Genomic DNA, 18420 nt, shown 5'->3' on the forward strand with positions numbered 1-18420 from the left:
CAATTTGCACATGATTTACAAAATAAGTATGCATCACTAAACAAAGTTGGCCAAAATAAACCACACTCTAAAACCTTTCTTGCAGTTCGCTTAGGGCCAAAATGTCCACCACACGCATATGAGTGACAGAAAGATAAAATTGATGGAACCTCTTCTGTAGACACACACCTGCGAATAATTTGATCAGAACAATATTTCCACAAGTATGGTTCGTCCCACACATAATATTTAACATCACTTTTAATTTTTTCCTTTTGAGCTCTAGACAAATCATTAGGTAGCGTTCTAGTAACCAGATAATTCACTAAATCAGCATACCAGGGAGTTGTCTTTTGAACTACAAAAAGATGCTCATCTGGAAAATTATCCTTCAAGGGAGCAGGTCCTTCACTATTGATCAAACGACTGAGATGATCAGCAACCATATTTTCGGCACCCCTTTTGTCTTTAATTTCCAAATTAAATTCTTGGAGTAGGAGAATCCACCTTATAAGTCGTGGTTTGGCCTCTTTCTTGTTGAGCAAATATTTCAAAGCTGCATGGTCAGAATAAATAATGACTTTAGTGCCAAGTAAATAAGAACGGAATTTTTCTAAAGCAAAAACAATAGCTAAAAGCTCCTTTTCCGTAGTCGAATAATTGCACTGGGCACCATCCAAGGTCCTCGAGGTATAATAAATGACATAAGAAGCTCTGCCCTCCTTCTGGCCAAGTACTGCACCAACAGCAAAATTGCTGGCATCACACATTATCTCGAAAGGAAGACTCCAGTTTGGTGGTCGAACCACTGGTGCTGAAGTCAATGATCCCTTGAGCGTGTCAAATGCACTCTTGCAATTATCATCAAAATGAAATACCACATCCTTTTGAAGTAATTTGCATAGAGGATGGGATATCTTTGAAAAATCTTTGATGAAACGCCTATAAAAACCTGCATGGCCAAGAAAAGAGCGAACTTCCCACACACTTGCAGGGTAAGGTAAACATTTGATAATTTCTACCTTAGCCTTATCTACCTCAATTCCTTTTGCAGATACCACATGGCCTAAAATTATGCCTTGGTCCACCATAAAATGGCATTTCTCATAATTTAAAACAAGATTAGTCTCAATGCACCTTTTAAGAATTTTTGTGAGGTTAGTTAAACATTCATCAAAAGAATTACCATAGACAGTAAAATCATCCATAAACACTTCTATGATATTCTCCACATAATCAGAAAATATACTAACCATACACCTTTGGAATGTAGCAGGCGCATTACAAAGACCAAAAGGCATTCGTCTATAGGCAAATGTACCAAAAGGGCAAGTAAATGTGGTTTTCTCTTGATCTTCAGGCGCCACTGGAATTTGTAGAAAACCTGAAAAACCATCAAGACAGCAATAATGAGATTTTCCTGCCAACCTTTCCAACATCTGATCAATAAAAGGCAATGGAAAATGATCTTTACGAGTTAATGCATTTAATTTTCTAAAATCGGTACAAACTCTCCACCCATTTTGAACTCGAGTGGGCACTAACTCACCTTTAGGATTTTCAATAACAGTAATTCCTGTCTTTTTAGGAACTACTTGAACAGGACTTACCCACTTACTATCCGAAATGGGATAGATTATACCTGTGTCAAGAAGTTTTAAAACTTCTTTCTTCACTACCTCCATCATTGGTGAGTTCAATCTCCGTTGAGCCTCTCTCGAAGGCTTAGCACCATCTTCTAACAAGATGCGATGCATGCAAGTGGCTGGACTTAATCCTTTTATGTCAGCCACTGTCCATCCTATTGCCTCCTTGTGGTCCTTCAACACCCGAATTAGTTTTTCTTCCTCTAAAGCAGTCAATTTACTGGAAATTATTACTGGGAGTGTATCTCCATCTCCCAAGAATGCATACTTTAAATTATCCGGTAACTGCTTTAATTCCACCTTCGGGGCTTGCACAATAGATGGCAAAAGCTGTGAATGAGACAGAGGTAATTCCAAGTAAGACACATTGGAAAATTCTGGGCAAAGAGAATTCAATTCAAAAATAACTTCCTGCAATTCAAAAGGAAAAACAAACTTCCCTTTTATCTTTTGCAAATTTTCCTGACAGAGACCAGTAGAAATAGCAACCTTCAACGCATCGTCATTATTAAATTCAAAATTTTGCTGCGCCAAAGAATCAATTACATCTATAACAAAAATTGAATGAGATTCACCAGGATATTTCATGGCATCATAAATATTAAATTTAATAACATCACCATCAAATTCCATAGTCAATGTGCCAGTGAAAACATCAATTTTTGTTCTAGCAGTTTTCAAAAATGGTCTCCCTAACAGTATTGGAGATGAATTAGAATTATCATCCTCCATATCAAGCACATAAAAATCTGCAGGAAAAATCAAATTATCAATTTGCACTAAAATATCCTCCAAAACTCCATCAGGATAGGCATTTGATCGATCAGCCAGTTGAATTATTACGCCCGTCTCTTTTAAAGGCCTAATGTTCATCAAATTATAAATAGAACGAGGCATAACATTTATCGAAGCACCCAAATCCAACATAGCTTTTTCAATTTTAATATTACCTATTTTGCAAGGGACAGTAAACATACCTGGGTCCTTGCATTTAGGAGGCAATTTTTTCTGCAAAACTGCCGAAACATTTTCTCCCATATGCACTTTCTCGTTTCCTTTCAACTTTTTCTTACCAGTGCATAATTCCTTCAAAAATTTAGCATATCTAGGAATTTGCTTAATTGCATCTAAAAGAGGGATATTTACCTCAACTTTTCGAAAAGTGTCCAAAATCTCCTGTTCGTGCTCTTGCTTTTTGGACTTTGCCAGTCGACTAGGAAATGGAGGCGGAGGTGTAACCACTTGTGTTGATTTTTCTCCAAAATCTGGTTGTTCCAAGGCTCTAGGTTGAGACACATTCCCCTCTTTTTCGAGCTCTTCCTCGATTGCTTGTTCAGAAATTTTCTTGCTCGGCTCAGGCAACTCTTTGCCACTTCTTAATGTGATGGCACTAGCATTTTGCTTGGGGTTGACAATTGTCTGCGAAGGTAGCTTTCCAGATAATTGGGATTCCAATCTATTGACTGTGGAAGCTAACTGGCTCATTTGATTCTCCAAATTATGAATGCTAGTTTTCGTCTCCTGTTGAAATTGTTGAGTGTTAGTAGCCAAAGATTTCACAATATCCTCAAGTGACATACCTGATTTAGGAGCAGGTTGTTGCTGTGAAAGTTGAGGTCTAGGTTGATATTGTGACTGATGTGAAAATCCTGGTGGCCTTACTGCATAATTAAAATTAGGATGATCCCTCCATCCTGGATTATAGGTGTTTGCATAGGGATCATACCGTCTCTGAGGTGGTCCTGGAAATCCAACTGCATTAGCCTGCTCAGTCGAATCATCTTGGAGTGTGGGGCACATATCTGTTGGATGACTCGAACCATAGCAGATTCCACATGTTTTCAATTGCTGCATTTGTCCTATAGCTAACTTTTCAACCAAAGAAGTTAGACAATCTAATCTTTGCTCTATTGAAGAATTACTTACCTCATTGACTCTACGAGTCGTGTTATCCTGCCTGTCTCCAAATTGTTGAGCATTTGCAGCCATACTCGATATCAAATTTCTTGCCTCCGTGGGTGTTTTATTCACTAAGGAGCCCCCACTGGCAGCATCAATAATTCTTCTGTCAGTTTGGGACAGACCCTCATAAAAATACTGGATGAGGAGTTGGTCAGGAATTTGATGATGAGGACAACTAGCACATAGTTGCTTGAATCTTTCCCAATATTCATGTAGAGTCTCTCCATTGAATTGTCGAATTCCACAGATGTCTTTCCTAATGCTTGCAGCTCGGGATGCAGGAAAGAATTTTTCTAGAAAATGCTTCTTCATGTCTGTCCATGTGGATATTGACCCAGAGGGCAGATAATAGAGCCAATCCTTAGCTTTATCGGCTAAGGAAAATGGAAAGGCTCTTAATTTAATTTGCTCCTCTGTGACTCCCTGAGGTTTCATTGTCGAGCAAACCACATGGAATTCTTTGAGATGCTTGTGGGGATCTTCACCTGGTAAGCCATGAAAAGAAGGAAGTAAATGGATTAGTCCAGATTTTAACTCAAATGCAACCTCTAATGTAGGATAAGTAATGCATAGAGGCTGTTGATTTAAATCTGGTGCAGCCAATTCTCTCAATGTCCGTTCATTAGCCATGGTGCTATCTATCTCTTCCGTCTCACTAAATGAATCCACAAAATCTACTACTGAATTATGTCCAGTAGATGAGGAGGATGCCTCTGCTCGTTCTCTTGTTGCTTTTCTCAATGCACGAGCAGTTTTCTCTATCTCAGGATTATATTGCAGTTCACCTGTACGAGAAGATCTAGGCATAAACTAGTAACAATAAAAATAAAAATAAAAAATAAACAAAGAAAATATAATTCAAAGAAAATAAATTTATTTTGACACCAAGTCCCCGGCAACGGCGCCAAAATTTGTTGGGTGTCAAACCAGCAAAAATAAAATTCCTACTCTTAAGTCACGAATTAAGTCCACTATGGTACTGGAGCAGGGACTTAGGCTGTGCAATGGGTTACTAGCTTCACCCTGGTGCCAGAGTTTGCTTGATCCGATATACCAAAGTATATTAATTACGTGAAAGACAAAATTCGAATATAGCAGCGAGCAGGGTCGAATCCACAGGGACTTGGGAATTTATTTTGAATGAATGTAACATTAAATAAAAATGGGGGGAGTTGATATGGAACTGTCTAATTTAATTGCTCAAATTAAAAATATAAAGTAAATTGACGGAAGGAAAATCTCTAGTCAAAGGTATAATCTCCACTTATGGTTCGAATCACTGATCACAGATGCAGAGATAAAATCTTTCATTTACAAATAAACTGGTTATGGTTGTCAACAAGCTCTGACAACCTGCCTAACCTTACTGATTCGATAACCACAACAAGCTCTGTAGTTATTGCCCTAGCCAATTAAGCAGTCCTAAACACGCTCTTAGGATTTAACCTATTGACAGCATTAATCATTAGACTGGCCACCAATTATAACCAACAAACACACACGCTCGGTTTATTTAGGCTATATCATATATTTCCGCAACGACGACTCAAAAGTTTCTACTACAATTGAATCATATCACTTGCCACATGTACTAAAATTACCCAACAATTACGGATTGAGCACTCTTAGATGGCTGTTAATTACTCACACAATTAAACAGTGATCAAGTATTTAATTGCAAGAAATAATCATATGCATAAGTGAACAGGAAATATATAAACACTTGCAAATTAAAGAACGTAGGGAAATCAATTCGATCTCACAGTTTTGTCGAACCAAAGCTTCGATTTAACCTCTGACTAGATGAAGAAATTAGCCACTCCTCATAGTTGAATTGCAGCCAAAAGTACTGGATTGCAAAGGCATTGCGTTTTTACTAGAAAGCAAGGAATAAAAGATGTTTTTCCCGTTGGGAAATATTGTCGAACACCTGGCGTGTGTCAGAGGCCAGTCCAGAGAAAGGAAACTAGAACTAAACTAAAAAGCTAAACTAGAGGTCCCCCCTTGCTTCTGTACGTCCTCTCCTTAAAAAGCCAAAAGTAAGATGACTAAAAGCTATCTCCGGTGGTCCCCACACATGTGGACAAAGTCTCCAAAATTACTCCTTCTTCCAAGTCTCTCTACGTTGCTTTCTTTTAAGAGCCCAAATGACTTATAGCTTTGTGGTCCCCACCAATCCAAGGCCTAAGGATTGAAACCCTTAGAAGTCTCCATATTCTCCATAAAGTCCCTCCTTTTTGGTAGTTTTCTGCTTCATTCCTGAAATTAAGTCCCGATACCAAATATGAGTAAATATCAGCAATTAACACAATATTTGTCAGGGATAGAAGGGAAAATTAATAATTAAAATACCAACAATTAACACCCTATCAATTCCTCCCACACCTAAACCATGCTTGTCCTCAAGCATGAGAACAAGAAACAAACACCAATATTTGATAGTGGCTATTGCTCTATCCAACAAATTGCCAAGATACCAAGAAAAATAATATTCAAGCATCAATGGTCAAGTCCAAGAAACATCACTCCGGTTAGCTTCTAAACCACAAATGCCTCTAATTCCAGGTTAACTAATCTAAGAAAAAGGAATGACACACAACAGTTATCAGCAAATGGTCCAACTATTAACCAAAATCTCAACATTAAATCCATAATTCGGCAAGCTGACTTTTATTACACACTAACACAACCTTCAACTTTTTTTCACATTTTTTCTACTTTTCTCTCCTTTTTTTTTTCTTTCAATAGTAACAAAAGACTTAGTCGCTAGCCATTTGAGCCTTTTGACGCGAACTCCAACATTGGCCAGATGAAGGAGCCCGGTTACTCAGCTTCTATCGCCACGTGACCACGTACTCATAGAAGTTACTACCTTTTGACGCGAGAATCAACACTTTTAGGTGCAGATCCCCGGTTACTCAGTAGTAACTAATAGCGGAGTACAGTCAAGTTTATTCATAGTTAAAAATCACAAAAACTCAATATAACACAAAAACCAAAAGAAAACTTGCATCAGCTAGCCTCACAGCTAGCCTCATTTTCAAACATGGAGAACTAAAGTTAATAACCGGACCAATTCACACGAAAATGCCAATAATCATTCCCTATGCCTAGGAAAGTTAACCAAAAATTATAAGAGTAAAACAATCATTGATATTCACCAAAGAGATGTTTTTGGATTCAACCACATTAACTTGGTACCCTTTTATTATTAAAACTTGGCAATAGCAGAAATAAAGGCAACAATCCAACATCAAACTTGGCATCACATACGAGCTAATCACTAAAAAGAAGAAAAAGAAAATGAATGAAAGACACTAGCACCATAACTGCTCCCCCCACACCTAAATCCTACATTGTCCTCAATGTGACAAATAAAAAGCAAAAGTGAAGCAAAAGTGAGAGGGAAAGCAACCACACTTCCCTGAAATCGGGGCATAGTGAAGGGCGAGGTGGAAACGGAGGTGCAAAGCCTGTAAGAAACAGAGACTGCGCCAAATCATGTGCCATGCCGGCGACATTGGCATCGACGTTGACCATGCGAGCCTCCAAAGTCTGAACCTGGAAAACTAAGAAGAGAAGAAATGAGCTGAAATCGCGTTTCTGAAGCCTTTGTTGGGACACATAAAACGCGATTGAAAACGCGCCTTCAACTCGCGTTTTATAAGTCGCGTTTCCTTCACAAATCTTGCAGGAATGAAAACGCGATTGAAAACGCGCCTTCAACTCGCGTTTTATAAGTCGCGTTTTGTGCACAAATCTCGCAGGAGTGAAAACGCGATTGAAAACGCGCCTTCAACTCGCGTTTTATAAGTCGCGTTTTGTGCACAAATCTCGCAGGAGTGAAAACGCGATTGAAAACGCGCCTTCAACTCGCGTTTTCTAGTCGCGTTTCACTGTGGCTTTCGGACGATTCTCATTGTGAGCTTCCTGCACGTCATCACGCGGGCACGTCAAAACTGAAGGGCACCTATAAATCGGCAAAAACGAAAACTGAAACCCAAAATTAGTCGAATTCAAGGAGAACACCTCTAAACTACCACACGGAATTGAACAAACAATTAAAATGAACAATTGGGTTGCCTCCCAAAAGCGCCTTTCTTTAAAGTCTTTGGCTAGACAAAATAATGCTTCAATCAGAGAGTTCAGGCACTGCAAGGGTCACCTCCTCAACATGATTAACTTGAAATCCTTCATAAAAAGGTTTGAGACGATGACCATTAACCTTAAAAATCTTGTCAGTGTGAAGACTTTGAATTTCTACTGCACCATGAGGAAACACATTAGTCACAATAAAAGGTCCAATCCAACGAGAACGCAATTTACCAGGAAAAAGTTTAAGTCTAGAGTGAAAAAGGAGTACTTTTTGACCAATACAAAAAATTTTCCTTGAAATTGCTTTATCATGAAATGTTTTTGTCTTCTCCTTATAAATGCAAGAACTCTCATATGCATCATTTCGGATTTCCTCCAACTCTTGCAATTGCAACTTCCTGTGTTCTCCAGATTCATCCATCCGCATATTATAATTTTTAACTGCCCAATATGCCCTATGTTCCAATTCCACAGGTAGATGACAAGGTTTGCCAAAAATTAATCGGTAAGGAGACATACCTATGGGGGTCTTAAAAGCTGTACGGTAAGCCCAAAGTGCATCATCTAAGCGCAAACTCCAATCCTTTCTATTGGGATTCACCGTCTTTTCAAGTATCGACTTGATTTCTTTATTGGAGATTTCTGCTTGACCACTAGTCTGCGGATGATAGGACGTAGAGACCCGGTGAGTGACGCCATATTTCTTCAACAATGCTTCCATTACTCGATTGCAGAAGTGTGTCCCTCGGTCACTGATAATTGCTCTTGGCGTGCCATACCTGACAAAAATATGAGATTTAATAAAATCAACTACAACCTTAGCATTGTCAGTCCTAGTTGCCTTAGCCTCTATCCACTTTGAGACATAATCAACTGCAAGTAATATATACATATTACCAAAAGAGGAAGGAAATGGACCCATAAAATATATACCCCATATATCGAAAATTTCACAAACCAGTATAGGAGTAAGAGGCATTTGATCTCTATGGCTTAAATTACCTGTCTTTTGACAATTTGCACATGATTTACAAAATAAGTATGCATCACTAAACAAAGTTGGCCAAAATAAACCACACTCTAAAACCTTTCTTGCAGTTCGCTTAGGGCCAAAATGTCCACCACACGCATATGAGTGACAGAAAGATAAAATTGATGGAACCTCTTCTGTAGACACACACCTGCGAATAATTTGATCAGAACAATATTTCCACAAGTATGGTTCGTCCCACACATAATATTTAACATCACTTTTAATTTTTTCCTTTTGAGCTCTAGACAAATCATTAGGTAGCGTTCTAGTAACCAGATAATTCACTAAATCAGCATACCAGGGAGTTGTCTTTTGAACTACAAAAAGATGCTCATCTGGAAAATTATCCTTCAAGGGAGCAGGTCCTTCACTATTGATCAAACGACTGAGATGATCAGCAACCATATTTTCGGCACCCCTTTTGTCTTTAATTTCCAAATTAAATTCTTGGAGTAGGAGAATCCACCTTATAAGTCGTGGTTTGGCCTCTTTCTTGTTGAGCAAATATTTCAAAGCTGCATGGTCAGAATAAATAATGACTTTAGTGCCAAGTAAATAAGAACGGAATTTTTCTAAAGCAAAAACAATAGCTAAAAGCTCCTTTTCCGTAGTCGAATAATTGCACTGGGCACCATCCAAGGTCCTCGAGGTATAATAAATGACATAAGAAGCTCTGCCCTCCTTCTGGCCAAGTACTGCACCAACAGCAAAATTGCTGGCATCACACATTATCTCGAAAGGAAGACTCCAGTTTGGTGGTCGAACCACTGGTGCTGAAGTCAATGATCCCTTGAGCGTGTCAAATGCACTCTTGCAATTATCATCAAAATGAAATACCACATCCTTTTGAAGTAATTTGCATAGAGGATGGGATATCTTTGAAAAATCTTTGATGAAACGCCTATAAAAACCTGCATGGCCAAGAAAAGAGCGAACTTCCCACACACTTGCAGGGTAAGGTAAACATTTGATAATTTCTACCTTAGCCTTATCTACCTCAATTCCTTTTGCAGATACCACATGGCCTAAAATTATGCCTTGGTCCACCATAAAATGGCATTTCTCATAATTTAAAACAAGATTAGTCTCAATGCACCTTTTAAGAATTTTTGTGAGGTTAGTTAAACATTCATCAAAAGAATTACCATAGACAGTAAAATCATCCATAAACACTTCTATGATATTCTCCACATAATCAGAAAATATACTAACCATACACCTTTGGAATGTAGCAGGCGCATTACAAAGACCAAAAGGCATTCGTCTATAGGCAAATGTACCAAAAGGGCAAGTAAATGTGATTTTCTCTTGATCTTCAGGCGCCACTGGAATTTGTAAAAAACCTGAAAAACCATCAAGACAGCAATAATGAGATTTTCCTGCCAACCTTTCCAACATCTGATCAATAAAAGGCAATGGAAAATGATCTTTACGAGTTAATGCATTTAATTTTCTAAAATCGGTACAAACTCTCCACCCATTTTGAACTCGAGTGGGCACTAACTCACCTTTAGGATTTTCAATAACAGTAATTCCTGTCTTTTTAGGAACTACTTGAACAGGACTTACCCACTTACTATCCGAAATGGGATAGATTATACCTGTGTCAAGAAGTTTTAAAACTTCTTTCTTCACTACCTCCATCATTGGTGGGTTCAATCTCCGTTGAGCCTCTCTCGAAGGCTTAGCACCATCTTCTAACAAGATGCGATGCATGCAAGTGGCTGGACTTAATCCTTTTATGTCAGCCACTGTCCATCCTATTGCCTCCTTGTGGTCCTTCAACACCCGAATTAGTTTTTCTTCCTCTAAAGCAGTCAATTTACTGGAAATTATTACTGGGAGTGTATCTCCATCTCCCAAGAATGCATACTTTAAATTATCCGGTAACTGCTTTAATTCCACCTTCGGGGCTTGCACAATAGATGGCAAAAGCTGTGAATGAGACAGAGGTAATTCCAAGTAAGACACATTGGAAAATTCTGGGCAAAGAGAATTCAATTCAAAAATAACTTCCTGCAATTCAAAAGGAAAAACAAACTTCCCTTTTATCTTTTGCAAATTTTCCTGACAGAGACCAGTAGAAATAGCAACCTTCAACGCATCGTCATTATTAAATTCAAAATTTTGCTGCGCCAAAGAATCAATTACATCTATAACAAAAATTGAATGAGATTCACCAGGATATTTCATGGCATCATAAATATTAAATTTAATAACATCACCATCAAATTCCATAGTCAATGTGCCAGTGAAAACATCAATTTTTGTTCTAGCAGTTTTCAAAAATGGTCTCCCTAACAGTATTGGAGATGAATTAGAATTATCATCCTCCATATCAAGCACATAAAAATCTGCAGGAAAAATCAAATTATCAATTTGCACTAAAATATCCTCCAAAACTCCATCAGGATAGGCATTTGATCGATCAGCCAGTTGAATTATTACGCCCGTCTCTTTTAAAGGCCTAATGTTCATCAAATTATAAATAGAACGAGGCATAACATTTATCGAAGCACCCAAATCCAACATAGCTTTTTCAATTTTAATATTACCTATTTTGCAAGGGACAGTAAACATACCTGGGTCCTTGCATTTAGGAGGCAATTTTTTCTGCAAAACTGCCGAAACATTTTCTCCCATATGCACTTTCTCGTTTCCTTTCAACTTTTTCTTACCAGTGCATAATTCCTTCAAAAATTTAGCATATCTAGGAATTTGCTTAATTGCATCTAAAAGAGGGATATTTACCTCAACTTTTCGAAAAGTGTCCAAAATCTCCTGTTCGTGCTCTTGCTTTTTGGACTTTGCCAGTCGACTAGGAAATGGAGGCGGAGGTGTAACCACTTGTGTTGATTTTTCTCCAAAATCTGGTTGTTCCAAGGCTCTAGGTTGAGACACATTCCCCTCTTTTTCGAGCTCTTCCTCGATTGCTTGTTCAGAAATTTTCTTGCTCGGCTCAGGCAACTCTTTGCCACTTCTTAATGTGATGGCACTAGCATTTTGCTTGGGGTTGACAATTGTCTGCGAAGGTAGCTTTCCAGATAATTGGGATTCCAATCTATTGACTGTGGAAGCTAACTGGCTCATTTGATTCTCCAAATTATGAATGCTAGTTTTCGTCTCCTGTTGAAATTGTTGAGTGTTAGTAGCCAAAGATTTCACAATATCCTCAAGTGACATACCTGATTTAGGAGCAGGTTGTTGCTGTGAAAGTTGAGGTCTAGGTTGATATTGTGACTGATGTGAAAATCCTGGTGGCCTTACTGCATAATTAAAATTAGGATGATCCCTCCATCCTGGATTATAGGTGTTTGCATAGGGATCATACCGTCTCTGAGGTGGTCCTGGAAATCCAACTGCATTAGCCTGCTCAGTCGAATCATCTTGGAGTGTGGGGCACATATCTGTTGGATGACTCGAACCATAGCAGATTCCACATGTTTTCAATTGCTGCATTTGTCCTATAGCTAACTTTTCAACCAAAGAAGTTAGACAATCTAATCTTTGCTCTATTGTAGAATTACTTACCTCATTGACTCTACGAGTCGTGTTATCCTGCCTGTCTCCAAATTGTTGAGCATTTGCAGCCATACTCGATATCAAATTTCTTGCCTCCGTGGGTGTTTTATTCACTAAGGAGCCCCCACTGGCAGCATCAATAATTCTTCTGTCAGTTTGGGACAGACCCTCATAAAAATACTGGATGAGGAGTTGGTCAGGAATTTGATGATGAGGACAACTAGCACATAGTTGCTTGAATCTTTCCCAATATTCATGTAGAGTCTCTCCATTGAATTGTCGAATTCCACAGATGTCTTTCCTAATGCTTGCAGCTCGGGATGCAGGAAAGAATTTTTCTAGAAAATGCTTCTTCATGTCTGTCCATGTGGATATTGACCCAGAGGGCAGATAATAGAGCCAATCCTTAGCTTTATCGGCTAAGGAAAATGGAAAGGCTCTTAATTTAATTTGCTCCTCTGTGACTCCCTGAGGTTTCATTGTCGAGCAAACCACATGGAATTCTTTGAGATGCTTGTGGGGATCTTCACCTGGTAAGCCATGAAAAGAAGGAAGTAAATGGATTAGTCCAGATTTTAACTCAAATGCAACCTCTAATGTAGGATAAGTAATGCATAGAGGCTGTTGATTTAAATCTGGTGCAGCCAATTCTCTCAATGTCCGTTCATTAGCCATGGTGCTATCTATCTCTTCCGTCTCACTAAATGAATCCACAAAATCTACTACTGAATTATGTCCAGTAGATGAGGAGGATGCCTCTGCTCGTTCTCTTGTTGCTTTTCTCAATGCACGAGCAGTTTTCTCTATCTCAGGATTATATTGCAGTTCACCTGTACGAGAAGATCTAGGCATAAACCAGTAACAATAAAAATAAAAATAAAAAATAAACAAAGAAAATATAATTCAAAGAAAATAAATTTATTTTGACACCAAGTCCCCGGCAACGGCGCCAAAATTTTGTTGGGTGTCAAACCAGCAAAAATAAAATTCCTACTCTTAAGTCACGAATTAAGTCCACTATGGTACTGGAGCAGGGACTTAGGCTGTGCAATGGGTTACTAGCTTCACCCTGGTGCCAGAGTTTGCTTGATCCGATATACCAAAGTGTATTAATTACGTGAAAGACAAAATTCGAATATAGCAGCGAGCAGGGTCGAATCCACAGGGACTTGGGAATTTATTTTGAATGAATGTAACATTAAATAAAAATGGGGGAAGTTGATATGGAACTGTCTAATTTAATTGCTCAAATTAAAAATATAAAGTAAATTGACGGAAGGAAAATCTCTAGTCAAAGGTATAATCTCCACTTATGGTTCGAATCACTGATCACAGATGCAGAGATAAAATCTCTCATTTACAAATAAACTGGTTATGGTTGTCAACAAGCTCTGACAACCTGCCTAACCTTACTGATTCGATAACCACAACAAGCTCTGTAGTTATTGCCCTAGCCAATTAAGCAGTCCTAAACACGCTCTTAGGATTTAACCTATTGACAGCATTAATCATTAGACTGGCCACCAATTATAACCAACAAACACACACGCTCGGTTTATTTAGGCTATATCATATATTTTCGCAACAACGACTCAAAAGTTTCTACTACAATTGAATCATATCACTTGCCACATGCATTAAAATTACCCAACAATTACGGATTGAGCACTCTTAGATGGCTGTTAATTACTCACACAATTAAACAGTGATCAAGTATTTAATTGCAAGAAATAATCATATGCATAAGTGAACAGGAAATATATAAATACTTGCAAATTAAAGAACGTAGGGAAATCAATTCGATCTCACAGTTTTGTCGAACCAAAGCTTCGATTTAACCTCTGACTAGATGAAGAAATTAGCCACTCCTCATAGTTGAATTGCAGCCAAAAGTACTGGATTGCAAAGGCATTGCGTTTTTACTAGAAAGCAAGGAATAAAAGATGTTTTTCCCGTTGGGGAATATTGTCGAACACCTGGCGTGTGTCAGAGGCCAGTCCAGAGAAAGGAAACTAGAACTAAACTAAAAAAGCTAAACTAGAGGTCCCCCCTTGCTTCTGTACGTCCTCTCCTTAAAAAGCCAAAAGTAAGATGACTAAAAGCTATCTCCGGTGGTCCCCACACATGTGGACAAAGTCTCCAAAATTACTCCTTCTTCCAAGTCTCTCTACGTTGCTTTCTTTTAAGAGCCCAAATGACTTATAGCTTTGTGGTCCCCACCAATCCAAGGCCTAAGGATTGAAGCCCTTAGAAGTCTCCATATTCTCCATAAAGTCCCTCCTTTTTGGTAGTTTTCTGCTTCATTCCTGAAATTAAGTCCCGATACCAAATATGAGTAAATATCAGCAATTAACACAATATTTGTCAGGGATAGAAGGGAAAATTAATAATTAAAATACCAACAATTAACACCCTATCAATGTCTGGGATTGAATTTGGTACACAATTTTAGAAAAAAATTGTGATAAAATAAATTAGTCTTACACTTGTTGGTTAAATGTAATATGTATGCATTTATTACACTTGAATGTGTGTGTATATATGTATGTATATATGCATGTATGTATTTGCGTATCATATGGTTACTAAAAATTAGTATCTTATTCTTGCATGTAAGTAGGTATGTATAATTTAAAAAAACATTCATATTTCATGAATTTTAAAAACAATAATACTTTTTAGCTATCCTATAAAATATTTAATACATTTCAGTGTATCATAGATCATGAATAACACTTCAATCTTAAAAAAAAGGTTTATAAAATTTGTGTAAGAATAATGGCATATCCTTCAAGTTTTATACAAAATAAAAAATGATGTCTGTCATTTGATATATTTACATAAATTAAATAATATTATAAAAATTTAATTGATTAATGTCTCATATACGCATAAAGAGTTAAAGTTGGTATTAATATGGTGTAATCTTTGAAAATCACTAAAAATTTAATTGAATTTTTTGATTTAAACACATTCACACTATTCACATATGAATTTATATACATAATCTTCAAGAACTCGTATCTCTCCATTGAATTTTTAATCGTACTTTTAAATAAAGATTTACATATAATTTTCCATATTGTACCCATTTTGTCTATATTTTACTAAAAAAATTTGTATTTGTAGTTTGAGTACATACATTGCAATGCATAATGGCCACAACATGCATTGCCACACCATGGTTCTCCAATTATCCATGTCAATTGCACCAAACAATTTTTATTGTGATGTAGTATAACAGAACAAATGAGCATACGGATAAAACAACAAAAATTTGACACTAAAACTTTGTGTTGTACCATCAATCTCATCCATCTAGCTTCAAACCAAATGCGTATAAACCATTAATTGTATCTTGCAACTAGCAACTAGCAACTAGTTTGGTAATAGTAGAGAGTCTAATCCCTGACTCTTAGAATCAGGAGGGATAAGCATATGCAAAAAGAAGTTGATCCAGGGTAAGGCAATTTTTGTTCTCCTAAAATGTCAATGGGAATTGGAAGAACTATAAGTTTCTCATTTCAATCCTTTTCATTAGAAATATTTTCATTACTTTGATAAGCATTAATTATATAAAATTCCACATGAAATGTTCTAGTGAACGGAAGTACGTATCCAAAGTTTTATAGAAGGGAATGGTAAAGAAATTAATAGTAGTAGGTGAAAAGGAGAGAGAATGAGTGGGAGAAAGGGAGCGTAAGTGAGAAGTCTCATATTCGAGACCTCTCACTTATACTAAAAAAAATTTAAAAAAAAAAAGAAGAAGATGAATGGTGATAGATTTTGAGTTACATTCAACATAGCATGGAGTAGGGAATTTTGGAATAAGGGGGCTGTATACTTGAAGAGTACATTTCACATTAATGTTGTTCATTGGGTTTAATGAGTTGGATTTTATCAAGTTCAAACTCGGCTCATAAATAAGATAGGATTTTTGAGCTTTTAGATTTCAAGTTGACTCAGGCTCATACTTAACCCACAAAATTATAGAACTTCATGCTTAAATCGGACTTGGTCTAAGCTCACAATTTGATACATATTTATTTATAATATATATTTAATATTTGTGTATTATTATATAATTATCTATAAATTATTATTTTTTAAGTTATAATGTGCATAATATATTACATATATTATTATATATATTATACTTAAATATATAATTATTTAGACTAGGCTTTAATCGATTTGAACTTAATTAAAGTTTACACTCGATTCATATTTAATTTGGGCCTAAAATTTAGGCCCAATCTCTACCCGACTCAGTTATATATAAGGCTTAGCTCTATTGTTTGGGTCGAATTCAGGCTAGCCCGACTCCATTAAGATTCTTAGCTTGTAAATGTGGATTGAGGTTTTTTTTTTAATTGTTTGGGATTGAATTTGGTACACAATTCTAGAAAAATTGTGATAAAATGTACTAGTCTAACACTTGTTGGTTAAATGTAATATGTATACATTTATTACACTTGTATATATGTGTATGTATGTATATACTAGATGTATCTTGGTTGTGCCTTGCATAGCCTAAGCCCCCTAGTATTTTAATTGAACATATGGTAACATATCTTTTTTGTATACAATAAATAGAAATACAAGAGATATGTTACTATATATTAAGTCTGTAATTTCTCTTAAGCGAAATTGAAAAACCATATTATGATTATGGGAAATAGGTAAAAAAGGATCTATCAACCTTGAGGTTAATGAAGACAGTCAATAAAGAAAGTGCATGGTTAAGTACAATTGGGAAGAAAGAAATCTAATTTTCTATGCAACTTTGAGAAATGATTTATAGTACAACAGAAAGAGACTTTAATTGTTCATAAAAAGGAGTTGTTTAAATATAAGAGTTGGGTAAGCCACTAATTAAACAAAATTAATCAATATCCAAGAACTAAAAGTTTTTCATTAATTTGTAAAACTGGATCCTATAGTCATAAATTAGACAACACATAAAAGTAGTAGAAGTCCATATGATTAAGCAAAATGAATGAAAATCTTCTATTTTATCCCACATAGTAGTTCCTCTATCTTGGCCCATCAAGGGACAAGTGGGAAAATAAAAAAATGGGAAAAAAATCACAACTTCGTCAAAGGAGAGGTATGCCGAGTGTTAAAAAATTGGGGTATTATAGCAAACTCCCATGTTTTCTTATATAATAGGTAGAAAATCCATTGGGTTCAAAAAAGACAAGGGCGAGACTTATTTGGTTTGGCATGAACAAAGGAACAAAAAAAAGATATGCAAGGGGTAAGAAATATTAGAGTCATGCCACTTGTCAAGTTATTAGGAAACCAAGTAACAAGGAAGGGGGCAAAGAACTAAACTATCCTTTCTTCTCACATATAAGATATAAGATAAGACTAGCAGAATTCAAGTTGTGCCCAGCATAGCCCATGCCCATTTAAAATTTCAAGAACAATTAAGTGAAATCATTCTTTCCCTTAAAATCAATAGGAGGAGTCAAAGTAGAATATATGCCCACTTATGTATATTACTAAATATAAGAGTAAATCTTAATCATATGACTAAATACTAATTAGTTAACTTAACTATAACTATACTTGGACGTAAAATTTTAGTGGAAGTTGATATGTTAGAGTTTAGCTTACCAATTAAATTTGAAGTTCTTATATCCTTATAACATATAAGAAGATGTTTTGTGGGTTACTGTTCATTGCTTTTCATCTGCTTTCTTGAGGGCATTTTTGTGGTTCCAGCCTTTTGGTTGTTCTCTTTCTTGGAGTTGGTACAACTGATTGCTGCTTTTGTTTGGATAATATGTCTTTCCTATCCTTATTTCAAGCCTTAGCCAGATGTTAGTGGAAATTGGTTGTTCTGCAGCATTAATGAGATTTGATGCTCATTTCTATCAGCCAGCTCATTTGCACTCATATAGCTTTCTATTTTTGCTATCGGAAATTAGAAAATTCAGTGTTCTCTTCTGCGTGAACTACCAGAGTCATCAATTGGTTGCTTTTTTTGCTGCATGAACTATCCACAACTCTTCGCTCTATCCTGCTACCTTTGTAATTGCTTTGCAAAACTCCATATCTAGGTTCCGGTTCGTTTATGCTAAATCTTTATTTTCTATATTTACTCATGCTACAAATTGTAAACCATATTTACTATTACTCTTATGCTTGGTGTTAGCTTTGCATATTCGCTGTACA

The 18420-nt window shown here is 36.6% G+C and overlaps 1 protein-coding gene across 1 annotated transcript; it reads right to left on the reverse strand.

Annotated features, from left to right (window-relative positions):
• Nucleotides 1-1335: 1335 nt before the first annotated feature.
• Nucleotides 1336-7127, reverse strand: LOC113759208. Its single transcript, XM_027301776.1, has 5 exons — nucleotides 7006-7127; nucleotides 3206-4386; nucleotides 2160-3130; nucleotides 1525-2036; nucleotides 1336-1363 (listed from the first exon to the last, which is right to left on the reverse strand). Exons 1-5 carry the CDS (start codon nucleotides 7125-7127, stop codon nucleotides 1336-1338), a joined length of 2814 nt encoding a protein of 937 aa, XP_027157577.1.
• Between the last annotated feature and the right edge of the window lie 11293 nt (nucleotides 7128-18420).

Source organism: Coffea eugenioides, unplaced genomic scaffold (genome assembly GCF_003713205.1).
Source record: "Coffea eugenioides isolate CCC68of unplaced genomic scaffold, Ceug_1.0 ScVebR1_995;HRSCAF=1769, whole genome shotgun sequence".
Taxonomy (NCBI): Eukaryota; Viridiplantae; Streptophyta; class Magnoliopsida; order Gentianales; family Rubiaceae; genus Coffea; species Coffea eugenioides.